The sequence below is a fragment of the Leucopleurus acutus genome, assembly GCF_964270905.1.
Source record: "Leucopleurus acutus genome assembly, chromosome: 5".
NCBI classification, from domain to species: domain Eukaryota; kingdom Metazoa; phylum Chordata; class Mammalia; order Artiodactyla; family Delphinidae; genus Leucopleurus; species Leucopleurus acutus.
This window is the reverse complement of record NC_139147.1, coordinates 3,433,295-3,459,905: the sequence shown is the minus strand read 5'-3', so window position 1 is coordinate 3,459,905 and position 26,611 is coordinate 3,433,295. Positions and strand designations below refer to the sequence as shown.

The 26,611-nt window shown below is 46.8% G+C and overlaps 1 protein-coding gene and 1 long non-coding RNA gene across 7 annotated transcripts; one reads left to right on the top strand and one right to left on the bottom strand.

Annotated features, from left to right (window-relative positions):
* Positions 1 to 803: 803 nt before the first annotated feature.
* LOC309961689 (trefoil factor 3-like) lies at positions 804 to 4,777 on the bottom strand. Of its 3 annotated transcripts, none has more exons than XM_082839163.1 (4): positions 4,370 to 4,777; positions 4,065 to 4,195; positions 2,344 to 2,490; positions 804 to 1,301 (listed from the first exon to the last, which is right to left on the bottom strand). In XM_082839163.1, the coding sequence occupies exons 2-4, from the start codon at positions 4,186 to 4,188 to the stop codon at positions 1,288 to 1,290; spliced, it is 285 nt and encodes a 94-aa protein (XP_082695289.1). In that variant the 5' UTR covers positions 4,189 to 4,195; positions 4,370 to 4,777; the 3' UTR covers positions 804 to 1,287. The 3 variants fall into 3 exon arrangements, with proteins under 3 accessions (XP_082695289.1, XP_082695290.1, XP_082695288.1); XM_082839164.1 differs by lacking the exon at positions 4,370 to 4,777 and adding an exon at positions 4,291 to 4,307; XM_082839162.1 differs by lacking the exon at positions 4,370 to 4,777 and having other exon boundaries at positions 4,065 to 4,270.
* Positions 4,778 to 8,103: 3,326 nt separating this feature from the next.
* Positions 8,104 to 23,189, top strand: LOC309961880. Of its 4 annotated transcripts, none has more exons than XR_014326205.1 (4): positions 8,104 to 16,819; positions 17,879 to 18,148; positions 19,797 to 19,917; positions 22,256 to 23,189. It is a non-coding gene; the product is annotated as an uncharacterized lncRNA (long non-coding RNA). The 4 variants fall into 4 exon arrangements; XR_014326206.1 differs by having other exon boundaries at positions 17,794 to 18,148; XR_014326208.1 differs by lacking the exon at positions 17,879 to 18,148 and having other exon boundaries at positions 8,113 to 9,119; positions 16,065 to 16,819; positions 22,256 to 23,170.
* The last annotated feature ends 3,422 nt before the right edge of the window (positions 23,190 to 26,611 follow it).

The following is a 26,611-nucleotide window of genomic DNA, read 5'->3' as shown; positions in this document are numbered from 1 at the left end:
GCGCTGGTGGGACTCTGCGGACAAGTCGAGTGCGTGAGGGCAGACGCCGCGAAGAGCTACGGACTCGGCCGTCAGGGAGGAAGGACAGGATGGAGTCCCTCTCGCAGGGCGGAGGGCGTGAGAGTGCTCAGGGAGCGGGCTGGGCATCTCGCTCTTGGGGAATCACGTGCACCTCAGAGGGGCTCTATCTCCTCCAACTAGACCTCACGTGACAAATCGCAGTGTAACAGGCCTCCCCTGGGTGGGCCCTCAGCGGGGGCTTTGGGATGAGTTACTTATCCTACAACAAAGGGAATAACATCTCACTTCTAGGACGTTCATAGGATCTCACTCGAGAGACCTGGCCCAAAGTGCAAGCTTAAAAACAAAGCCTTTGGTTTCGAAAAGCAGCAAGTGTCTCTTTTCCAGCGGGAAGGATGGCTCAGACCCAGAAACCCCCGACCGGAGGCTGCGCTGCTTTCCGTTCCGCCCCGCGCATGCGGCGTAAACGAGCCCTGCAGTAGAATCGGTAGAATCGTCTGTGCAACCTTAACAGAGTCCTGTCAGCAGGAGGAGAGCAGGACACTCAGCTTGGACGGCTGGAGACCGTCCCGGTGTCCGTGGAGAGCTGCGTGTCCCCAAGAGGGAGGGAGGGGACAGCTCTCCATCTCGGGGTTACTAAGACTTCATGAGTGTTCGTGGTGACGTTTGTTCATGTATCCACAAAGCTGCATCCATTCTCAGAGGAAAAAAGCAAAAGAAGGCCACCCAAGCTGTCACAGATGGTAAACTTGACTTACAAAGAAATACCAAAAAGTGCCAATTGGTAAGATGGTTTTATTAGCTTTCTCTTCGCCAGGAAAGACAGGAATAATCTTTTTTTTTTTTTTGGAACTTACATTTGAAACGGTGTTTCTCAAGGGACACTTAGAAGGCGGCTTGCCCTCCCCGTCCGGTCAGCACTAGATGTGAGGTTTGCTGCACCGTCACAGCTAGGGAGCTAGATTGGGAGCCTTCCCTCCTCCCCAGGCCTGGGGGAGACCCTCTGCTGGGAGATGCTAAGACACCCTCCGCCGCTCCCGTCTGTGAAATGCTGAGAAGGGAGAGCGTGACTCGGTAGAAATAAAACACAACAGCGGAAAGTCTCAGGAATGAAGACGTGAACTCATGCTGAGCACGGGGGCTTTATTCTTTAAACATCAGGCCTCACACATTAGGGGCAGTGCTTGCCGGGAGCAGGTGATAGAAAAGGAGAGGTGCCAGCGCCAGGCAGAGTCCCCTCCCAAGCTGTCGGGCAGCAGCAGGGCTTCAGAAGGTGCATTCTGGAAACAAAGCACAGACGTTGCGTTACCCTGAGCCATTCCGTGCCTGCCCACCCGCTGCCCCGCTTCTCCAGGTCCAGACAGGCTCCGAGGTCAGCGCCGTTTGCTGCTTTCCACACCAAGTCCCTGGGGAAGGGTTGAGTTCCCCCCGACCCTCGTGGGAGAATAGCCACATGCCCCACGGGGACCCAGGTTGTCGGGGCAGACGGCACCGGAGACGGGCCCAGGTAGGGCCACTGCCAGAGTTCAAAGAAGTGTCGTCGCAGGACGAGGAGCCGGCAGAGCGGGGACGGCCAGCACAGGGCTGACTCTCCCTCCTGGGCCCAGAGCCTTATCTGGACCTCTGCCCGGCTTTTCCGGGAAGGGGAGGAGGCCCTGGACAGTGGGAAGGGGCCCCGTGCTGATTAGGGAGCCGGCATCAGGCTGAGACGTGGCCTCCTTCGTCATTACCCGGGGACGAAGCGCAAGAGGGGCCCCCCGGGTGCTCGTTCCAGGAAGGGGCCTTAGGTAGCTACGTTCATCGTAGACGGTGATCTGGCACCGGGGCTGCCAGATGGCTCACGGCCACCTCCACGCCGCACAGGTGATGGGCGGGGCATGGAGGCAAATCACCTGTGCGCAGTCTGCTCCTGACACGCGGCTCCCCAGGGGCTGCCCTGCACCCCACTGCTCCAGCGATGGAGGGGTGAGCACCTCGTTCTGGGGGCAGGGTGGGGGATGGCAGGGTGGGGAGAGGTGCCAGGACTCCAGCCCAGCATGTCGCCAGTCACAAAGGACAGAGACTCTGCAGGGGTCGTGTGCTGAAAATGACCTTGAAATCCGCCCAGCTTTCCAAACCTACGTATTGTCCATTTCTCTCCAAACTAGTTCCCTCTTCATAGGGCCTCGACTCTGAACACCTTCTTTCTGAAATGATTAGAGTTTGCACAGACCTCCTCGGCCAACTGACAGCCGTGGCGCGGGGTGGTCCCACCCAGGGCTCAGGTGTGTGTTGCTTCCTGGGAGCCCAGAAAGGTCCCCCGTGCACGTGGGGCTGACTCACCTGCTTCCTGCAGGGGCTTGAAGCACCAGGGCACCCCGGAGATGCTGGAGTCGAAGCAGCAGCCCCGGTTGGTGCACTGCTCGGCGGTGACGTCGGGGTAGGCGCAGTCCACCCTGTCCTTGGCTGGGACCACGCACTGGTTCGGCGCTGTCCCAAACAAAGCCCAGTCAGAGCCCTTGCTGGCTTGGGGTTGGTCTACCGGCTGTATTTGCTGGTCTGCACCCTCCCCCAGCTCCTGAGTTCAAAGGCTGTGATCTCACCCCTCCCATAACATGTGCTTGTCTGCTTGTCGAGGACACTCTTCCCGTAAATGTTTAAAGAGAAACGTTCTGTAGGAGATCTGGCTGGCTGCCTGGTGTCTCTCACTTGGGTGCTCCTAGCACCTTGCCAGGAAGTCAATAGGGCCTGGATTCCTTCCAGCTGGCAGGTACCCATGGGAATCCAGGGCCCCCGAACCCGGAAACAATGTTCCTCTTTATTGTCTTATCAACAAAATCTCCCCCTTAAAACAAAAGGAGTATAATAGAAGGCGGGCATTCGAAAGAGAAAATCACAATGTTTACTATTTTCTGCGTCTTTTCTGTATCTCCCTACACCCCTGTCAAGCCTTCCCTGTACATCCTTGGCCTCTACTGTTCATTTTCCAAGTAAGCCTTTATGTCTGAAGTTCAGCAAAAGTCCACTTTGCCTCATTTCTTAAACTGGATTTGTCCTTAGGAAAATAGAAAGCACGTGAAATCTCAAACCCTCTCCTATGGCTGCCAATTCATAATTCCTCATTCCACTGGTTCCCAAACTTCGCTCACATTGGGATCAGCCGGGGGTCTTGAAAAACCATTGCTACCTCCTCCCACCCAGAGACTCTCTGATATAGTTGGCGTATCCTGGGCTTTAAGAGTTTTAAAATCTTCCAGGTGATTCTGATGGGTGACAAGTTCGAGACCTCTCAGCAGATAACTGCCACACCCTAATTTCTTTTCTTTTCTTTTCTTTTTTTTTTTGCGGTACGCGGGCCTCTCACTGTTGCGGCCTCTCCCACCACGGAGCACAGGCTCTGGACGCGCAGGCTCAGCGGCCATGGCTCACGGGCCCAGCCGCTCCGCGACACGTGGTATCCTCCCGGACCGGGGCACGAACCCGCGTCCCCTGCATCGGCAGGCGGACTCTCAACCACTGCGCCACCAGGGAAGCTCCACACCCTGATTTCTTCACACTCTGGTTAATGGAGCAGACTCATTCCACTGGAACTGCAGTGCAATGGCTAAATGAAAACTGTGTTTGTAGGTATTGAAAATGTGATCGTTTTCATTTGTCTTTTCTTTTTGTCTTGCGAATGTGCCGGAATAATGCACAAAGACTTATACTGTAGTTTGGAAATCCCCAGCAAGGCAGGCAGTGGGATAGTGGGCTTCGGTGTTGGCTGCCAGCCAGGTGGACCTGGGTTCCAATCCTAATTTCCACACTGCCCGAGACGGTCAGTTACAAACTTTCAGAGCCTCAGTTTCCTTGTCTGTAAAATGGGGACAGCGAGACCCACTATGTAGAGCTGTTGAGAGAAAATGTGTGTGTCTGGTAAGTGGCAATTTTATTAAGGGGCCTGGTCACTCTCCTCAAGCCACAGGAAGCCCCCAGCCTGGCTCTCCCACGTCCCGTCCCCTTGTCATGTGCTCCCACCCCGCCACCCGGTCCCTCCTCCTTAAGGAGGTCAGAGCGGTACTCACACAGACCCACGTACTGCCCAGTCGAGCTGGAGGACACCAAGGGCAGGACCATCACCAGCAGCCAGAATGTTCTGGCCTCCATGGTCACGGGCGGGCTCTGGGGACCCGTCGGCTCAGAGGACATGCCGCGTCTGCCAAGAAGACTCATTTTTTATACCCCTGTGTTTACACAGGCACTCCGGATTCTGTTTGTCTGGGGAGCCCTTCCCTCTAGGTCCAGCCCCACCTGCTTCTCCCCTGCACAGGATGGTACAGCCCCCAGAGCGTCGTCCATCCCAAAGGGGAGAGGCTGCTTCCGACCCCACCTTTCTGGTAGTAAGCCAGTGGTGGTAGCAGATTCCAGTTTCCTGTGAATACCTCTCTGTCAGGGAGCAGGGCCGTGTTGATGCCTGTGTTAGCCTGGCTGGAAGAAAAGGATACAGGCTCAGCGTGGGGCTGGAGGGCAGGGTCAACAGGCCTGGGCATCAATCCTGCAACCCGCCCAGCAGCAGGCCACCAGGGTTCCTGCTCAGCGACAAGAGCTCCCAGGCCGCTTAATCGCAGACCAGTCTCGGGTACTTGAAAAGACAGGTGACGGCGCAAGTGCGGTACGTGGTGCGCGCAGATTTCACAACTCTTGAAAGGTAGAAGTTCCTTTTCTTTCTTTTTTGCTTTTCTCCAGCAAAAAAATTGTTTTTATCATCAGCTACACGTTAACAAATGTATTAAATAAACTTATTCAATACATTTTCATAAAAATATAATACCTGCAGCTGGTTTTTATTTTCTTTAATATTTTCTTGCCGTGGACCATTTGGTTTTTTGAAGTCTTTGTTGAATTTGTTACCATATTGTCTCTGTTTTATGTTTTGGTTTTTTGGCCAGGAGGCATGTGGGATCTTAGCTCCCCGACCAGGGATCGAGCCCGCTCCCCCTGCAATGGCAGGCGAAGTCCTAACCACTGGACCGCCAGGGAAGTCCCTGCAGTAGGTTTTTAAAATCAGACAGTACAGAAGACTCTCCCCCTTTTGTGTGGCGCTGTCCATGTTTAACACGTTCTTAGGTGTTTTCCAGAATGTTCTCTGTACATTTAAGCACACTTTTAACACAAAGGCGAATTTACACCTTGCCCAGCTGGCTGGTTCTTTTTTTTTTTAAGTGAAGGCTATATCTTGGAAATTATTTTATAACAGCATACTAAATGATACGGGTATAATTTTACCCATTTTCTGGAGGAACACACCAAGGCTCAACACCTTGTTACTGAATCCAATCTCATACTGCTGGCCACACAAAAGGCCAGTAAATCGACAGACAGGTTGGGGCAAGAAGAGCGGCTTTATTGGGAAAGCTGGGAGTCCGAGAAGATGGTGGACTCGTGTCCCGAAAAAGCATCTTACCCGGGTTAGAATTCGGGCTTCTTTTATTCTAAAAGGGGAGGGGGCGCGGCTGGTGGCCTGAAACTTCTTAGTGCCGCCAGACCCAGACCTTTGTTCGTGCAGCCTTCCACGTAGGTCTAGTCACCGCGTGCCTGTAAACTTCCAACAAGACAAGGGTTATTCTCTATTGTGCAACTTTTTATCCCTATGTGAGTGAAAAGGGTTTTACCTTTAAAGGTCAAGCCTGGGAGGCAGAGCCTTGAGAAAGGGCTGTTATGTATATTTCAGGCCATAGGGGACATTCCGGTACCCAGGTGAAGAGGCAACATGATTAAGCACAGAGCACAGAGGTTAGAGCTGAGGGGACAGATCCCACATGGAGTCAGGTTTGTACTTCTCTGTTACAGGATGGCTGTCAAAGGTTACCTAGGGGACCCGGCGGAGCTGGGATTCGACCTGCCTCTGTGGGACCCTGCGGTCTCCACTCTCATTCAGGGTACCCGCCCCACCCTGCAGCTGGCTGACTGGGGAGAGAGGGCGCACCTGGGGTCCAGCTATCGTGTGTTCTTCAGGCTTCCTCACTGGCTGGGCTATTCTTCTCTCTGTTCAGCTCTGACCCAGGAACCGTGGGGTAGGTTTTGTACACCATCCCAGGGCGGACCCACTTGCTGGCCGCACTTTAATCCCCAGGCGGGGTTACAGTGTTGGAGGGGGTCCCCAAACCACCCAGGGGTTCCTCCTCAGAGCTGTCCTCCCCTGAGTGACCCATAGGGCCAGACTGTGCTTACACTGGGAACGGGGACTCTGTCCCCCCTCGCAGCTCCCCTGGCCCAGCCCTGCTGCCTACCCAGTGAGCCCTGGGGGAACCCACATGCCGTGACACCCGCATCTGGTTTGCTCCCCGCTCCAAGGCTTGGAGACAGAGCAAGGGCCGCATTGTTTTCATGCCCCTCGCTCTGTTCCCAGAGGGAGAGAGTCGCCCCAGCTAACGGATGGCATGGTTGTTATGTCATCGCAGGGGAAATTCCTGGGAGCCTCTTCTGGCCAGACTGCTGCCACAGCCCCCGCCCTCCCACCCCCCATAGTACCCCAGGCCAGGCCAGGCTGGGGTTGGACCAGGTTTCAGGAAAACACAGACCCCCAGAAACAGGCTTAGAAGGGGCAGTTATTTGAAGGCTGCCCTGGCAGGCAGCCCGCCTGGCTGCCCTTGGAATCACCTGGAGGGCCGGACCGGCGTGGACCCCTGGGCCCTGCCTGCCCGGGCAGGTGGCTGGGATACCACTGAGTTCTCCCGGCAGCCAGAGCGAGCCACTGCCTGCTGGTCTGCTGCAGTTTCACTCAGTGGATGTGGGTGGAGACCCCGCTGCAGGAGCCTAGGGCTTGGGGCTGAGGAAGGAATAACAAGGGGGCAGAGCCCCATCCTGAAAGACTCCCTCACAGGGAGACAGGGGTCACCGTTACAGTGATGAAGCCGCGAGACCTGGTCCCAAGTCAGGGGCTGTGTGACCTTGGACGCTTCACTTCCCGCCGGCGCCCCAGCTCCTTGCCTGTCACACACAGCCTCATCTGCAGGTTTGCCTGAGCTGGTGAGCCCGAACCAGGTGCTGGGGTCACACCTGATCACCTGCCAGCTGCGGTGCAGCAGCTATAGCGGCAGAGGGTCCAGCCTCGCAGACTCCAGGTCTTGATAGAAGTGGCAGCTGTGGGAAGGGGGGCGGGGGGGACGGAGCACAGGCTTCTTAGAGGGAAGAGGGCGAGGCTGGCCTCGGAGCCTCGAGAAGTGAGCACACGTTGCTGGGGGAAGTTCAGCCGTGTGTGTGCTCTTTGTTCTGTTCTGGGGACCCTGGGCTGTCCACCAGGGGCAGAAGATGGGGGCAGAGAGCCCATCCTGCCCTCCAGAGCGCACAGGCCCATAGCCATCCGCGTTCCCCCGGGAGAGTTCAAGTTCCGGGAATGAAATAACACCAGTGCCAGAGCGGCAGTCCCCAGGGTCACCTGTCTTGGCCCAGCCTTGACAGATGGCTTGCCCAGCGCTCCCAGAGACCAGGGTGAAGAGCTGACTGGGCCGTCCTGGAAGCCTACCCTGCATCACTCCCTCCCTGGTCTTTGTATGCTGGTGCCCAGGGAAGGCGAGGGCCAAGAAGCAGGCTGTCTGGCCCCAAGCGCTAGGTTTGCAAACTCCCACCTGCAGGATGCATGGCCCCTGGCACGTATACAACAAGCATGGACCGAGCGTGATCACAGGCCTGGTACTTGACCTGTAATGTAGGGCCCTGAGGACACCAGGCAGAGTCCTGCCCTCAGAGCCCACAGCCCTGTGAGGGCGAACCAGCCTTGAAGTGTGAACTGTGGTATGATGCCACAAGACCTGGCAGAATGCTGCCCAGCAGGCTTCTCATCCGGGGTGAAATCTGCACTGGGTCTTGAGGGATGAGTAGGAGTTCACAGATGGATGAAGGTCAGAAGCGTGTTCCAGGCAGTCACTGTGAACTCACCACCTCACAGAAAATACAGTCAGGGCCAAATACTCCATGTCACCCCTCAGCTTTCTGATATCGTCCCTCTGGGTTACTCAAGCCGGCAGAGAGCCACACAGAGATAGAAGGTACAAAGTCACATTTTTCCACACACCTAGAGTAGCCCTGGGGCCACAGACCTCCCCAGGGAGCTTCCTGCTGACCAGCTGTCGCATAGCTCTGCAGCTGCCTTGGGTGTGGCCCTGCCCTCTGTGTTCCGTACAGAGTTCCCTCCAGCCCGACCCTTCCTGAGGAGGCGGACCTGAGTGTGTATGCTTTGGGGACGAACCATGGACCGATTCAGGGAGGCTCCTGGTTTACACCGAGGACAAGCGGGGGGCTTGGAGTCGTGCACATGTACCGCGCACCGGCTGTAGGGGAGGCGTAGAGGACAGCGGGTCCTGAGTCCGGACGGAGGTTATGGGCCCGAATACGCCCCTCATGGACCCTGGATCTCTTGCCCCCAGTCCTGGGCCAGCACCCATCATACCACATACAGGGGCATGTGACAGCCATTGGGGGTTTCAGGGAAAGCAGCGTCCAGCTCAAGGTACATATCTGGTGATGCTGCCACAGTGACCTCTACGTCGAGGGCTCCCTTGGGTTTGGAGCTATTGCGTCAGCCCCAGGTGCCGTGACACCAAGGAAATGTTCCTAAGAACAAGTCAGCTGATGATCAGGGCACCCAAAGGAACAGAGATAAGTCAGAAGTAAACAGAGCTGGGAGCCGGGAGCGGATGTGCCCGGCCCCTCGTGGACAGCCCTGCCTTTTGGACCCAGACGGCCTTTCTCTGCAGCTGGACGGGCTCCAGCAGGAAGCTGAGGCCTGGCAGCCGCTAAGGCGGCACCTGGGTGTGCCTCCACTTGGGGCTGACGAACGCCAGCCCCTGGCCCTGTGCTGTGTCCCAGGGGGACAGCCATGGAAGACAGAGGTGGTCCCTGAGAGCCCCCGGTACAGGCGGGGCAGGACAAAAGCCCCGCAGCTGCAGGAGACCCCGGGGACCCCAACCTCCCGCCAGCCAAGTTGGATAAAAGCCACCGCGCACTTCTTCCCTGTGAATCAAGCCGCCGTCACTGAATGACTTGCAGGTGTGCTGGGTATACAAGCGTGTCCTCCCCAGATTCACGTCCTTCCTGGAAACTCAGAGCATGGCTTTATCTGGAACAGAGTTGTTGCAGATGTAAGTGTTTCTGTTAAGACGAGGTCAGGCTGGAGTAGGGTGGGTCCCTGGTCCGATCTGACTGGTGTCCTTATAAGAGGGGAGGAAATGCAGAGACAGACACACAGAAAGGAGACGATGTGAACACGGATAGACAGGGAGATGCCCTTGACTTCGGAGACCAAGACCGGGAGATACAGCTAAGATACAAGGAACGCGGACAGACCCAAGGAGCCCGGAGACAGGGGCGAGCCCTCAGAGGGAGCCCAGCCCGCTGACACTTCCAGCCTCCAGACTGTGGGAGAAGGGATTTCTGTGGTTTAAACCACCCAGTTTGTGGTACTCTGTTATGGTCACCCCAAGGGACACCCAGCTCTGAGGGTCTATTTTAACTTGTATTTTCTTGGGTGAGGGGCAGGGAGGGGAGGGCACAGCTAAAAATCTCGACAGTTGTTTTGAAAAGAGACCCTCGTCTTCCCCACCCTGACCCTCCCCTGGTGAACTGGATGCACTCTGCCCAGTGCCCAGTGCCCAGTGCCCCCCGCCTGGGACCCTGGCCCTCCTGCTGTGCAGACCGTGACTCCACCCCTGTCTCGGGCCCCTGCATTTGTCCTCACTGTGCGCATGTGATTGTTGGCCCCTGTGAATCACAGGCTATAATCAATCACCACGTGCTTGTTGAATCCCTTCCCATGCTTCCACACGTCACCCAAATAATCCCCATGCGTCCTTTATTCCAATTTCCTTGTCTTGGGGAGGCTGGACCACACTGACCAGCAGGGAAGTGCAGCGGTCTCACTTCCCAATCAGGGCCTCATGGGCCAGGGCAGGGAGCAGCCCACGCCAGGGGAGGCCCAAGGGAGGTGACCGTGTCGTGAGTTGTCCAAACTGGGACCTGTTCAGAGAGTATGGGGTGCTATTGGCGATTATGCCAGGACAGCAGGTGTGGGTCCCAGGCCACCCGCCAAGAGGGCACTCAACCAGCCCCTCACCGATGGCAGTCACTTCTGAGTCTGATTTGAACAGCGTGAGGCTTTGATGGGGCACTGGCAAGGCGCTCTCTAAAGCTCTGGAAACAGACACAAAGCCAAGGGGTGCAAACATGAGTGTGTCATGGTCCGTCATGCTCTGACCTGCATGCCTGTGCCCTGGCAGGCAGTGTGCTCGTGGGTATGAGTGTGAATATCCAGCCCTGTCTCAGTGTGTTCAGGCTGCTGTAACAGCACCACAGATGGAGCGGCTTATAAACAACACGTATTTCTCACAGCTCTGGAGGTTGGAAGCCCAGAATCATGGCACTGAGGCCTTCTGTGGAGGGTCATTGTCCTGGTTCATAGATGGGCCTGCCTGCTCAGAGACATCTGCACTTCACATGGCGGGAGGGGCTGGGGATCTCTGGAGCCTCATGTATAAGGCCACTGATCCCATTCATGAGGGCTCCACCCTCATGACCTCATCACCTCCCAAAGGCCATCACATGGAGCATTAGGATTTCAACACAGGAGTTTGGGAGGGACACAAACATTCAGGCCATTGCAGGCCCTAACCAGTAGTCAGTGAGCAGAGTAACCACACAGGGCCTGTGGGATTGCATCATTAAGTGTCTTTGTTTTCATTTCCCATTCAGTGGGGACCGATTCTTTTCCTTTTGGGATGAAAACTCAGGTGATCCCATAATCCCTAAAGTCACAAAACTTACTTGTCAGGAACTGAAGCTTTAAGCTCCATGTTACAATTAAATTCAAAATTCTGAATTTGATTTCATTTGATGCTATAAAGGAATTAGTGGTAGCATGATAATTGTATTGTAGATTTATGGCTGTGTATCTGTATATATATTCAGGTACCTATATATATTCAGATATATACCAGGGCCCGGGTTTGATCCCTGGTCGGGGAACTAAGATCCCACCTGCTGTTCAGCATGGCCAAAATAAAAATTTTTTAATTTAAAAAATTTTTTTAAAAATTGGTAGTTAGATTATTTAAAAAAAAAAAAGAAGAGTTCACACTTCTTGTACAAGCCCTAGAGGGGATGCACAGAGTTCCCCTAGGCCCCATGGCCCGCCTCTGGTTCATAAGTAGAAACATTTATTTATCCTTTGCCCCAACAAACTCTGGGTTGCAGGAAGATCCTAACAGCTCATCTTGTTCCTTGCTTGAGATTAGAGTTCTCAAGAGTCAGAAACGAGCCTTCTGTCACCCCCAACTATGGCGGGCATGGACCAAGCTCTCTCAGTGGTCCCCCTAGGCCTTGCCCACCAGGCTTGAGATCAAGGGCAGGCACACCCACCCTCCTTCCCTGTTGGGGCAAGATGGGAGTGGGAAGGACTCACAGCACCTAAAGAGCTCTCTCTGAATGTTCTCACATGTCATTTTCTCCAAAATTCTCTGCTCATGAAGCTTTTATAGCTTCAATACAAGCACAAAATTTAAGACTCATCTAACAGTCCAAATTACTTTTAAGATGTCATGGTCTGTATCTCACGTTGAAACATGACATCTGTTGTTTCTGGATGTCGCAGCTGACCCTCCACTCTTAACATCCTATGACCCTAGGGGTAGGGGACCTAGAAGAGAGATTATAACTGTATTTATTCTTGATTGAATATAAAACCCAAAGACAGAAGTTCTAAGTTTGTTTCTTGAGATCTTCTAATGGGCAGGTCACTGTGACAGACTCTAGTGAGAGAGAACAAAATCAGGTAAACGAACATTTCCTTCTCATGAGGGACTTCATAGCACAACAGAAGGCTAAATAAATAAACAAATTGTGTACTTTACTGAAGCCCCTGAAAGAACTAAATAAGTAGGGAGGTGCCTATTCATGGATAAGAAGACCACATTTTTTTGTACGTTTTTTGATTGAAGTATAGTTGATTTACTATATTGTGTTAGTTTCAGCTGTGCTGGTTTCAACATAGTGATTCATTTATATATATATATATGTAAACATAAATAGAAATAGATTTAGATTACACAAGATACTGAATATAGTTCCCCGTGCTATACAGTAGGGCCTTGTTGTTTATTTTATATATAGTAGCTTGTTTCTGCTAATCCCATACTCCTAATTTATCCCTCCCACACCCCCTTTCCCCTTAGGTAATCATAAGCTTGTTTTCTATGTCTGTGAGTCTGTTTCTGTTTTGTGTTTAGATTCATTTGTATTACTTTTTAGATTCCACGTATAAGTGATGTCATATAATATTTGTCTTTCTCTGTCTGACTTACTTCGCTTAGTATGACAATTTCTAGGTCCATCCATGATGCTGCAAATGGCAATATGTCACTCTTTTTTATGTCTGAGTAATATTCCATTATATATATGTATCACATCTTCTTTACCCATTCATCCGTTGATGGGCACTTGGGTTGTTTCCATGTCTTGGCTATTGTGAATAGTGCTGCTATGAACACTGGGATGCATGTATCTTTTGAAGTAGAGTTTTCTTCTTTTCTGGATATCTGCCCAGGGGTGGGGTTGTTGGATCATATGGTAGTTCTATTTTTATTTTTTTAAGGAACCTCCATACTGCTTTCCATAGTGGCTGTTCCCATTTACATTCCCTCTAGCAGTGTAGGAGGGTTCCCTTTTCTCCACATCCTCTCCAGCATTTGTTATTTGTAGACTTTTTGATGATAGTTGTTCTGACAGGTGTGAGGTGGTACTTCACTGTGGTTTTGATTGCATTTCTCTAATAATTAGTGATGTTGAGCATCTTTTGATGTGCCTGTTGGACATGTGTATGTCTTCTTTGGAGAAATGTCTCTTTAGGTCCTCTGCCCGTTTTTTGATTGGGTTGTTTGGTTTTTTGATATTGAGTTGTATGAGTTGTTTGTATATTTTGGATATTAACCCCTTGTCAGTCACATCATTCGCAAATATTTTCTCCCATTCTGAAGGTTGTCTTTTTGGTTGTTGATGATTTCTTTTGCTGTGCAGAAGCTTTTAAGTTTGATTAGGTCTCATTCGTTTATTTTTGCTTTTATTTCTTTTGCCTTGAGAGACTGACCCAAGAAAATGTTGCTGCAATTTATGTTTGAAAGTGTTTCGCCTATGTTCCCTTCTAGGAGTTATGGTGCCATGTCTTATATTTGTCTTTAAACCATTTTGAGTTTATTTTTGTATATGGTGTGAGGAAGTGTTCTGATTTCATTGATTTATATGTAGCTGTCCATCCTTCCCAACACCACTTGTTGAAGAGACTAGATTTTATAGGTAGCCATTTTTTCAAAATTAAACTACATATTCAATGCATTTTTTATCAAAATCCCTAAGGGAGATTTTTATGAAACACCACAAATTGGTCCTAGTATTTATATGGAAAGGTAAAGGGCCAAAGATATCCAGTGAAACTTTTAAAAAACAAGTAGTAAAAAGAGGAAGAGAAGGATCAGAAGGTATCTGTCTAATCAGATTATTCAAAAATTGTGTTTAAAGCAAAGAAGTATTGGTGCAGTGATAGAGTCACAGACAACTGGAACAGAACAGAAAGCCTAGAAATAGATCCATTTACATAAGGTAACTTGGATAATAACAGAAAAAGACTTCATATCAGTGGGGAAAGAAAGGACAGCTAAGTACATGGTATCAGGACAATCAGTTATTGATATCAGAAAAGGATAAATTTAGATCCTTGCATCACAACACTAAGCATCTCTTAATTATCCATATTGAGAAAAACGTAAATTTAGATTCACAACTTACAACTCATATTAACACATTCCCAGATAAATTAAAGACCCAAAAGTGAAAGTAAGCCTTAAAATTTAAAAAGAAAATACAGATGACCAGCCACTTCACACCAGACCCAACCCTTCTGAATATAATAATGAAAACTCTGGAAAATATACAAAAACAATGACCTGTAGGGGGAGTGAAAAACGAAGCGAAAACAGAACAAAAATGCCCTGTAAGATCCTAGAGGGACATTGACACTTGGAGGAAGGGAATGGAGTGAATTTGCTATCTTTATGGATTTTTGCCTGAGGGTAGGCCATGGCTGATATTGTCTAGTGGTGGCTAAAACCCCAACAGAAAATCTACAGTCTTTCTAGCCTAAGTAACTAGCATACAGGGAACAAGACAAGCCCAGCAGCTGGGAAGTGAAGGGGAAATTCCCAAAAAGAGAGAGCCACAGGGAGAACCCCAAATTCTGTGTAAAAACGCTTCCCAAATTTTGGTCTGACCTCTGAACCATGTGTATGCAGGACAGACTCCAGCTAAAATAAAAGAACTGAGGTTTGAGTGCCACTCAAGAGGCAGAGTTTGAAGTTTGAATCCAACCAAGTAGATGGTGTGTTAAAACAAACAAACAAACAAATATAACAGTCTTCAGAGGAATGTAAGAGAATCTAGAGTCTCCACAACATAACAATATATTATCCTGTATTTAATCCAAAATTACTAAAAGACAAAGAAACAGGAAAGTGTCATGCATTCTTAAGAGAAAAAACAAACGGAGATGACCCAGATGTTGCAACAATAGGATAAAGATTTTAAAACCATAACTATGTTTGAGGAAGTAAAGAAAAATGTGCTCACAATGTATGAAAAGATAGAAAATCATAGAAGAAAGGAAGGAAGGAAATAAAAGGAAAGAAAATGGTAATAAAATAGACAAATAACAATTCGAAATCTGAAAACTCCAATATGTGAAATTAAAACTTATTGGATGGACTTAGCAAAATGCAGATGGCAGTAGAAAGGGTCAGTTAACTTAAAGATAGAGCAAGGGAAATCATCCTGTTTGAAGAACAGAGAAGAAAAAAAGTTTAAAACATGCACAAAGCCCTCAGTACCTATGGGAAACTATCAAAACATCTAACAGAAGTAAAATAGAAAAAAATGAACAAGATAAAAAATTACCAATCCTTGATCTTTGAAAAGATTAACAAAATGATGAACCTCTAACTAGACTGATGAAGAAACAAAAATTAAAGAAAACACAAATTACCAACGTCAGAAATGAAAGATGGGCTATTACTACAGTCCTACAGACATTAAAAGGAAAAATAGGTAATATGCAGAATAATATTAATTAATATTAATACCAACAAATTTGACAACTTAGATGAAATGGACAAATTCCTTGAAAAACAAAATTTACCTAGATGAGCACAAGAATAAATAGCGAAATCTAAATATCCCTATTTCTATTAAAATGTTTGAAGTTACTATCAAACACCTTCCTACAAAGAAAGTTTTGGGCTAAGGTGGTTTCACTATTGCATTCTATCAAACAAAGAACTCTAATCTTAATGCAAACTTAGAAAAAAAAGATAAGAAGGAAATACTTCCCAACTCATTTTATGGGGCCAGCATGAGCCTAATACTCAAACCTGACAAATACATTATGAATTATGAAAGACCATTGTGAATATAGATTCAAAAATACCTAACAAAATCTTAGAAAACTGAATCCAGCAAGACACAAAAATAATGATACATCAGGATTTAGGTGGATTTATCTAAGGAAAACAAGGTAGGTTTAACATCAGATAATTAATGCAATTTACCACATTAATAGGAAAATGAAAATAAAAACATGCAATCATTTTCATAAATGCATAAAAGGCGTTCAACAAAATTCACACCCATGCATGATAGAAATTTCAGCAACTAGGAATACAAGGGAACATTCTTAAGCTGATAAAGGGTATCGGCCAAAAAGAAGCCCCACAAGTACCATCATACCTTTAGGTGAAATACTGGACATTCTCATTCTAAGATTGGGACCAAAGCAAGAATTCTCAATCGCACCACTTCTTTTAACATTATGACGGTGGTTCCAGAAAATGTGATAAGGCAAGGTAAAAAAATAGTAGAGATCACAAAGGAAGAAGTAAAATTGACTTTATTCACAGAAGACAATCTTATTTCCAACTGCTTGTGGCTAATATATAAAACCACAATTGATTTTTTATATTAACTTTGTATCCTATAACTTTTTTGTTTCAAAGGTTTCTTAGGATTTTCTAAAACAGCACAAATTGTGAAGGCACAGTTGATAAATATGACTCAATTAAAATCAAGACTACATATGTATCAATATGTGACAGATGAGTAAAAAGTCAAGTCTTGAACGTGGAGAAGATATTTGGAGCCCACATAATTGACAGAGGATTGCTATCAAGGATACACAAAGAACTCCTACAAACTAAGGTCACAAAGGACAAACATGGTTTTTAGAATACACAAATAGGAAGTGTAAGGTAAGGGAAACCTAAGTAGTCAATAAGGATGTGGAAAGAGGCTCCACCTCACTCATAACTGATAATTACAAAGTAAACTAACATTAGAATGACATATCACCAAATGTTGATAAGGATGCAGAGAATTAGGAACTCTTAATTTTGGTAGGACATCATTGACACATCCACCCCAGCAAGCATTTGGGCAATACCTAGGAAACTGAACAAGTCCGTATCGTTCCAAAAGGAAGAAACTGGGAATAATATACCTAATTGCCTATCAGTAGGGGAATGCATTCTATGTTAAATTAAATGAATCAGACCTATTGATCAATAGAAATAAATTTCAAAATTTAACTGTACAATATAAGATGAAAAGCCTGCATATTATGGTATCATTTCTGATTTTTTCTTTTTTTTTTTTTTGGCTGTGCTGTGCAACACGTGAGATCTTAGTTCCCTCACCAGGGATCGAACCCATGCTCCTGCAGTGGAAGCATGGAGTCTTAACCACTGGACCGCTGGTAAGTCCCTACCATTTCTGATTATTTTAAAAACAACAACAAATACTATAGAATGTTTATGGATATGATGGAAATAACGTACACTGACTTTAGAATGACAGTTGACTCTGGGGAGGGAGGGAAAAAAGATGGGTTAAGGGGGCACTTTTATTGTTTTATTTCTTTTTATAAAATGAGAGGTATCTAGGCAAATAGAACCAAAGTCCAAGGTGGATAAATCTGGGTAGCACATATATAGATGCCCATAACATTACACACTGTTAATCTGAGGAAAAGGGCTTAAAATATGGCAGCTTAAAATTTTCATTAAAAATATCCAAATAAATAAGGTGGTCCGGGAAGCAGGGAGAGGAAAGGCTGAGAGTGAGGCAGGCCTGGAAGAGGCCAGCACTAAGACTTGGGGTCAGAACCCTGGGGACCCGGTTTGGGAGCCATTTGAACGTCCCATCCTGGATGCCCAGTGAATACCAAAGAGATGTGTCTGCCCAGGGATGAAGGAGGGAACCACTGAAATCTTACCCAGCATCCAGCTTAAGAGTAAATAAAAGTCTCAAGCCATTTCGAGTTTTCTTATTTTAATTCCGAGGTCCCTGGACATCTGCAGTGCAATCCCAACTTTCTCTGTATATTAGTAGATTTGCCAAATTCTACTAATTCTACCAAGACCCGGCTACATCCCTGGGTGAGGATGGACAACATTCGTGATCGTGACTTAGCATCTCACCAGGGAAGCGTCCAGTAAGTGACCATGTTTTATACGATCCCTGGATCATATAGAATCCCTGGATCAAATGTGCTCTCAGTGTGACCCCCACACCATGTAGCAGCTTATCCTTCACCTCAAAGTTCGTCAGAGAAAATAAACTGGAGGTTGTGGTTCTGACTTCTTAGGGATGACCACTAAGTTGTTCAAAAAGCAAGTGATTCCAGCAGAGGTGAGCAAATGGCCTATTCAGTTTTTCACTACAATGCAGGATAAGAATGATCAGAACTGAAGGCACCTTACATCTCATACACTGCAGCCATATCTCACCCCTGGCTCTTCCCACCACATCCCAGACCATTGTTGGCTCCGCTGCGTAGAAAGTAGTTTGTAGGGAATTCAGAAGATACGGAGAGCAGATCCGTCCAGTGAGAAACGTGTCGCCAAAAACAAAGCCATACTGGACCATCAAAACTGCAAAGAGGATGTATCCGCTACCCAGACTGGAATCTCTGACGGATCCCTCGAAGCTGTCTACACAGCGGGAAAGGAGCTTTCTCTGCATGGAGGAGAATTCCTCACGGTTGCCACCTCTCCAGGGCTGCTGCCCACAGGGACTCTGGCTGGTATGTGCTAAGGTACCACATGGGTTTGAAGCAAGCCTATCTCTCAGGTTGACCCTTCATACTCACCATCATTTCAGTATTTCAGAGAATGCATTTCCCCGGCTATAATATATTCCCCTCATTAAGAATTCAGTCCACCAGGAAATTGAAAGCAAAGTGTGAGACCATCAAGAATGGCAACATCGACAGGCCAGAGCCTACCTCAACCGCCAAAGCCTCCCTACATGTAGCTCTTGGTTATAAAGGAGCTCACATGTTCTCAAGACTCAGAGTAGCCCTGTGTCGCATATTAAATGTAAATAAGCTAAAACCAAGGCTCATTAACAGATGATTCATACCCACAGCGCTCACATGATAGCTTGTGTTTGACTGTCTGAGAGGTTTTACCAAAGCGTTAATATTTGTTCAACTCCCACAGGCCGATACATTACTGAGCAAAGAAAAATCAGTCAATATTTACTAAACATCCATTGTGTGCACAGCCTTTGGCCCAGATACCCTGGGGAGGTTCCAAAGGGAGAAGGTGATGTGGTCACAGTTGATAGGGAAGCTGTGGTCACGAAGGGAGCACCATGAACTCAAACCCAGATGCCTCATTACGGAATCCACGCAGCATTCCTTCTGCTGCAGCTACTTCCCTCCAGCGGCTCCAAACGTTAGGAATACTTTTTATTAGATGTTTGGGGGGTATTTTACTAAGTAAATGGTTAACATGACATGAAAGACTCCATTGTACTCCAAATAGCTTATATCTTTAAAAGTACACACAATACAACAACTTATTTATTTTTCTATAATCCATATTTCTTTATTTTTACATGGTCGTATGTGTATTGAAATGGTATAACATTGTCCCAAAGTTTAATTTCACCTTAGAATTCTTTCCTCCTGAAATTAATTGAAAAACTTCTATAATCAACTTAGGGCTTTGTTTTCTATTATGTATATACCTTCTAATTCTATCTGAATAGAGGTGAATAACACATAGCCTTTCATGAATAATTAAATTAATCCGACATCAATTTGCATAAAAGGAAGCTGTTATCATTCCCCAAACTTACTCATTTTTTAAAAAATGTATTTTATTGAAGTACAGTTGATTTACTCTGCTGTGTTCATTTCTACTGCACAGCACAGTGATTCAGTTATACACACACACACACACACACACACACACACACACACATATATATACATTCTTTTTCATATTCATTATATTAGGAAGGATTGAGTGGGTGAATATGCTGATTTCAAAAATAAATTCAAAACACACAGGCAGTCGTGTGGGAGGAAAAGATGTGACTGTTGGGGCCCCGAAGTCTGCACATCACTCTTCCTAACAGAGGGTATATCAACATGAAAGATACAGGATACCCTGAATCGGGCTCTGCCAGGCAGGGGGCAATGGGGGTATGTTGTCCTAAATGTGAGAAAGAGGAAGTTGAAGATGTAGCGAGAACACGCCTCTTTCCAGGGCATCAGGGCAGAGTGAGACAGTCCTGACACTGGAGCATATGTGGTGAGAGACCCTGGATAGCCCTGGGCAGAAGGGTCCCCAGCACTTGGTGTCCACGTGGCAGCAGCTCCAGGACCAAGCACAGTGGTCGTGACCTGGACCCTCCATGATGTCATCTTTGCTGTCGTGCAGGAAGGTTGAGAGCGGATGGTCCTGTGGGATCTAGAGACGGAAAACTGGATTCAAGCTTTCGTGGGTGTCCCCGCATGCCTGAGCTGTGGTTTCCTGATGGGCAACTAGGACGCCTTCCGAGGTGGGTATGAGGCTGGAGCAGTGATGTCAGGATAATCTAATGGGCGACACGTCATTCCCGTGCTGGTCGCAGGTGGTGTTGCCATCATTACAGGAGTCCTATACAAGGTGACTGCTTTAGTGCAGTTGTGATAATCTGGAGGGGCAAACCCTATAAACATTCTCCATCCCTCAAGACTCAGGTCAGCTTGACTTGGCCTCAGGGACTGGGTCCCACTCTCGGTTTTGTGCCCAGAGCAGCTGTCCAGTCCTGGACCAGACCCTTGGCACCCCCTGCCCTGCCAGCTCTTCTCCCTGAGCTGGAAGCTGCTGTCTGCTCAATTCCTTGGCACCCCAGCTGCGGGGGATGGGAGTCCTCCCAGTAGGTGAGTGTGGAAGTGGGATGGCTAACGGAGGAGAAGGAAGGAGGTGACCTGGCCTGGAGCTCATGGATAAGGAGCCCTGTACGCGAGGGCTATACCCTGAGGCCAGAAGTTAGCAGTCCAGCAGATTGCACAGCTCCGGGCGAGTGCCCAAAGGCTGTTAACTGATTGGAGAACCACCAGCTGGGTGCTTGCTTATCATGCCACTTTTATAGACTCTAATAAAGGAAACTGAGAGCAGGCAGGCAGGATCTCTGTGCTGGGTTTATCTGCCTTAATGAGGGTCATTTGGACCATAATTCAATACACTCACTGCTCCAAGGTACCTTCTGCAGAATGATGTAGCCATAAAGTAGAAAAATTCAGAGATTCTGTAGCTAATAAATAACTGCTGGGGTGATTCTGAGGTTCCGAGTTATAAGGAATTGTGGAGGCAGGCCCTGGAGCCGGGCTTCCCAGCCCCTTCCACTGTGCCCTTTTCACAGTAAAACATAAAAACCCTCAAACGCTTTTCTAGGAATTACAAAAAAATAAGTCGCAGTAACTTTGTATGGTGTAGGATAAAGTGAATTGATATAAAAATATTTTCTTTTAGGTGTTTCCTTAAAACTGCAGTCATTTCTATTACAGTTGTGTTTATTTCTTAACATTTTTACTTTCTGGAGAAATTTGATGTTCTCTGTAAGATTTTTAAATCAATTCTTCAGATAACTTCTCTGCTGAAGATCTGAAGATGAATTTTCGGTATTATTACTTTTATGATTTTTCTCCTCATTAGCTTCCTGTATTTCTTGACCAGTCTTCTCTTGCTTCTTGCTTTTAACTAGTTGTCATTATGATTAAAAATCAGTCAATATATTGCTAATAAATGTAAACTTGAAAACACTAAGGATCAAAAGTGATTTAACTGATGTGACATTAAGCAGGGGATGTGTCTTGACCTCAGTCGAAATAGAATTCAGGACAAAGCACTTATACATAACAAAGGGACATTTTATAAGCCACAATTCACCATGAAGGTATACCAGTTACAAATATCTTTGTACCAATAAGGGGCTGGGCAAAGGTATTCTACTTTACTAACCAGAAAGCATAGGTGATGCAGAAAGAGAGAAAAACACAGCTGATGTTGAGTTGGGAACACCATGCTGTGTTGATGAGGACACCATTCTGGGTATGTCATGTGAACAAAAATATAAGTAAGAAAAGATAGACAAACAATATAATCAATCAGGTAGATCTTATGGACATACATATGTCGAACTTAAGGCCTGATAATACAACTGGAACCAAGAAGAACCCTGAAGCCCCTGCCTGCTCCAAGTACAAAACCGAGTAGTTAATAATTAGGTCAATAGAGTCACAGACTCATTGTCTGATGCACATTCCCGAATTGCTTTTACGGATGCTGGAACTGCCACTGGAGAGGAAAAGCTAACTGCATGGTGACCAGACTGCAGCCATGACATAAGCTACTCCATCTTGAGCAGTACTGAGTCTGTGGCTATAGCACAATTCCAGGAACTGGTCTCAAGAGAATGGGATTAACATGATTGCTCATAGTAATCTATATTTTTGTGGGCATCAAAATAATTGTAGCTTGCTCTGCCCGTGTCTGTAAGCGGGCAACCAAAATTGTCAGCCCAGAGATGCTACAGACCCATGTTGACATCTTCCGCTCTGAGAATACGGCATTCTATTTAGCATGAAGAAGTGACAGAAGATGGACTTTTGCCCATCAGTTACAGAAGGCGGACTTTTGCCCATAACCCTTTAGAACTGGAGTGATGTCTGACAAGTGGGGATTTGTTAAGCAGCTCTTTTGCCCCTTTCCTGTTTCCCCTTTTCTGTTCCCCTCTAACCTTACAAAGAACCTAATGATAGGAATGAGATCACTAAGCAATTGAAACTAACTCCTGACATGTGCTCTCCTCAATGCCCACCATGCCGTGTCTGACCTGTTGATTCTTTCCCTAGATAAAAATAAGTAAGGATGAAGAAGTAAGCAGTTAAAGGGTGACCAGCTCTCTGCCCCAACAGACCCTTGGCAATCCTGCAGACCACTTGGGCAAGATGACATCTGGGGCTTCCCCGGTGGTGCAGTGGTTGAGAGTCCACCTGCCAATGCAGGGGACACAGGTTCGTGCCCCGGTCCGGGAAGATCCCACATGCCGCGGAGCGGCTGGGCCCATGAGCCATGGCCGCTGAGCCTGCACGTCCGGAGCCTGTGCTCCGCAACGGGAGAGGCCGCAGCAGTGAGAGGCCCGCGTACCGCAAAAAAAAAAAAAAAGATGACATCTGAAGAGTCATCCAGTCTGCACTCAATGGAGAAGGATGCAGAACCCAACCTCCTGACTCCATAGTTCACTGAGATTTCGCCCCTTCCCCCACCCCGGTTTTTTTTCCATTTAAAACTGCCGTGGCTGAGCAGAATCTCTGGAGTTGGTCTCTGGACACGAGTCCACCTTCTCCCCAGGTGGCTGGCTTTTCTGATTGAAGCAACTTTCCTTTCTACCGGCAATTGCCTCTCGAATTATTGGCTTAGGAGCCGCCAGCAGCCAAACGTGGGTTCCAAAACACAACTTCCTAAGTGCATGTGAAATATTCATGAAATTTAATCATATGTTTGTTCAAAAGAAAGCATTGTGTTCCATATGGTAGCCATGTGACAATCACTCTATGGTCAAATGTAAAAAACTAGAAAATAATGACAACATTTCTGAAGGTTCTTGCATAAGGAAATTTAAATATCTCTACTAAACACTTGTGGCTAAAAGATTAACTACAAACCAAAATTACAGACTTTCTTAAAAATCATGGTAATAAAAACACGTCATTTCTGAATCTATGAAGAGTATTTAAAATAGTGATCAAAAGAAAATGTGTAGGGCTTCCCTGGTGGTGCGGTGCTTGAGAGTCCGCCTGCCGATGCAGGGGACACGGGTTCTTGTCCCGGTTCGGGAAGATCCCACGTGCCGCGGAGCAACCACGCCCGTGAGCCATGGCCGCTGAGCCTGCGCTCTGCAACGGGAGGGCCCACAACAGTGAGAGGCAGTGAGAGGCCCACGTATGGCAGAAACAAAACATGCAAGCGGGGGGGAGGAAAAAAAGAAAATGTATAGCTTTAAACACATATCAGTAATAATGGAAGAAAATTCCCAACTCAGAAAGCTAGGAAAAGAATAGGAACGCAAGCCAAAATAACACAAAGATGAAGAAATTAATGAAGTAGCTCAGAGAACAAGAATAAAGTAATAAATCAAAATCTTGGTTCTTTTGAAAAATAAAATATGCAAACCACTAGCGAACCTAATAAAGAAAATAGAAAAAAAAAAGAGAGAGAGAGAGAAACCCCAAATAAACAAAATAAGAATTCTTTGGGAAACACCTATTACAATAGAGGAAACTTTAAAAATTATAAGAGGCTACTCTGAATAACTTTATGCAGCTCATTTTGAAAATCTAGATGAAATAGACAAGTTCCTAGGAAAATCACCCTTTACCAAAGTGATCTGGTAGAGGCATGAAGCTCAGATCAACCATAGAGGAAAGAGAGAACATTATCAAGTTTTACAGATTTGTTCTGTAAAACCCTCCATGCCCAGATGGTCTCACAGAGAAATTCTAACAATGCTGCAAATACCAAATAGTCCCAGTGCAACATATATTGTTCCAGAGAATTAAAAAAAAAGCAAAGGAGAATGCCAAAATTCACACTGAAAAAATTACCTCAAAATGTGTCATACACCCAAAATATAGGAGCTAAGGCTGTAAAACTCCTAGAAGAAAACATACTAGAAAATCTTTGTGGTCTTGGATTAGGCAAATAATTTTTTTAGCTAGGGCACATAAAGTGTGAATCATGAAAGAAAAATGGAAAACATGGGACTTCTACAAAATTAAAAACATCTGTTCTTTGAAAAATACTTAAGGAAATGAAAAGGCAAGTCTCAGACTTGGAAGAAATATCTGCACAACATAAATCTGATAAAGGATCTGTATGCAGAACGGATAAAGAGCTCTTAGAACTCAATATAAAGCAGACAAAACACCTGATGAAAACCGTAGGACTGACATATACACACTACCGTATATAAAATAGATAACTAATAAGAGCCTACTGTAGAGCACAGAGAACTCTACTCAATACTCTGCAATGACCTAAATGGGAAAAGAATCTAAAAAAAGAGTAGATATATGTATAACTGACTCACTTTGCTGTACAGCAGAAACGAACAAGACATTGTAAGTCCACTCTACTCCAATAAAAATCAATTTAAAATAAAAAGACTTGAACAGATGCTTAACCGGAGAAAAAGTAAAAAAAAAAAAAAAAAAAGACAAGCCCATGAAAAGATACTCCATATCATTAGTTACTAGGGAAATGTAAATTAAAGTGGAAATGAGATGCCCATCACACAGCAGCGTGACTCAAAGTAAACGCTAACAACATCGTGCTGGAGAGGGTGTGGGAAACCTCCGGATTCTCATGCTTTGTTGGTGGAAAGGCAAAATGGCACAACCATTTTGCAAGAAGAGTTTGTTAGATTCTTATCAAGTCCAACAGAACAGTTGCCATACGACCCAGCGATCCTACTTAGCAGATATTTTCCAAGAGAAAAGGTATTTACACAGCCAACTCCAGACTCGTACACACTTGTCCCCAGCAGGTCTGTTCCTAAGAGTGAAGCCCCGGAAACAACCCAAATGCCCATCGACTGAGGAATGGTAAACACACAGTGAAATGCCCTCCTGCAGAATCCTACTCAGCAAGCAACAGGCATGGATGACCCAGATAAATCTCATAAAGAAAGATGCAAAGGGTCATGCACAACGTGACTACATTTACAGGAATTCTAGAAGAGGCAAAGCTATAGTGAAAGGAAGCAGATTCATTGGTTACTTGGGGCTGGAAGTGGAAGGAGGGCATTGACTATGAACAGGCGTGAGGGAATTGAGGGGGGGAATGAAGATCTTCTATATCTTCCTTGTGGTAGTGTTTACACAACTGCAAACATTTTTCAAAACTCACTGAACGGATTCAGTTAAAATAGACAAATTTTATTGCCTTGAATTATACCTCAATAAGGCTAATTTAAAAAAAAACCTCAATGTATAACAATTATCAGTATTACTGGTGTAAAGACAGTGAGCTGAATGAAAGGTCAACGCTATGACAAAATTGCGGCCCCAGATTCACCTGTTGAAGCCCTAAGCCTCAATGTGACTGTATTTGGAGATGGAGCCTTTAGGGAAGTAATTAAGCTTAAATGAGGTCATCAGGGTAGGGCCGTGACCTGATAGGATTAGGCCTTATAGCTTTCTCTCTCCCTGTCCCGCTCTGTCTCTATCTCAGTCTCTGCCTCTCATTCCATGTATATACACCTAGGAAAGTCCCTGTAAGGACAGCCAGAAGGTGGCCGTCTTCAAACCAGCAAGAGAGCCCTTTCCAAGTTCCTAGGCTGCAACACTACATGTGACATTTCTGCTTCGTGAACCCGTATCAGTAAATTCGGTCTGATCCAACTTTATAAGTTTAGCAACTTACAATCTTTTTTTAAAGAATTTTTATTGGAGTACAGGTGCTTTACAATGTTGTGTTAGTTTCTACTGTACAGCAAAGTGAATCAGCTCTACGTATGCATATATCCCCTCTTTTTCGGATTTCCTTCCCATTTAGGTCCCCACAGAGCACTGAGCAGTTCCCTGTGCTGTACAGTAGGTTCTCATTAGTTATCTATTATACATAGTATCAATAGTGTATATATGTCAATCCCCATCTCCTAATTCCTCCCACTCCCCCCTTTCCCCCTTTACAATAGTTATTGAGGCCAATCTCTGGACATGAGGAGGCTACCTATTGTCAGACAAATCCCTGCCCCTTGGTGAAGGCGGGTGCGTCAGTCCCCAGGGTGGCCAGCAGAGGGCACTGGAGGACAGACAGCCCTGCGAGCATCCTGGGCCTGAAGGTTCTTCACGGGGAAACACCTTCCGAAGTTCATTAAACCTGTGTCCTGACACGAACAGGACGGGCCTTCCTTCCTTGAAGCCGCGTTTCTGACTGTGCTAAATTAAGGTCGAATCTTCATTAAGTGCTGAGCTCTCTTTGGATCCCAGGAAATAAATACAGAAGTTGCCACCCACGGGACTTTCTGGAAACCCAGCCCCTCAGCCCCGGAGCAGTATCAACCCAGGCACCTGACACCTGGGCGTGTGTCTGAGCTGCCAGGGAGGCCTGGCTGGGCTGGAGCGGGGATCCGGCCCCCAGGGGCTGTGCAGTGAGGCTGCTCCTCTAGTCCCCATCCGTCTGGGCTGCAGGGAAGCCCAGGAAGC

Coding starts and splice junctions, on each gene's coding strand:
- LOC309961689 (XM_082839162.1), bottom strand. CDS start 4,212: ATGAGTCTTCTTGGCAGACGCGGCATGTCCTCTGAGCCGACGGGTCCC. Junction 2,491..4,064: donor TGGGCAGTACGTGGGTCTGT/GTGAGTACCGCT, acceptor TGTTTGGGACAG/CGCCGAACCAGTGCGTGGTC.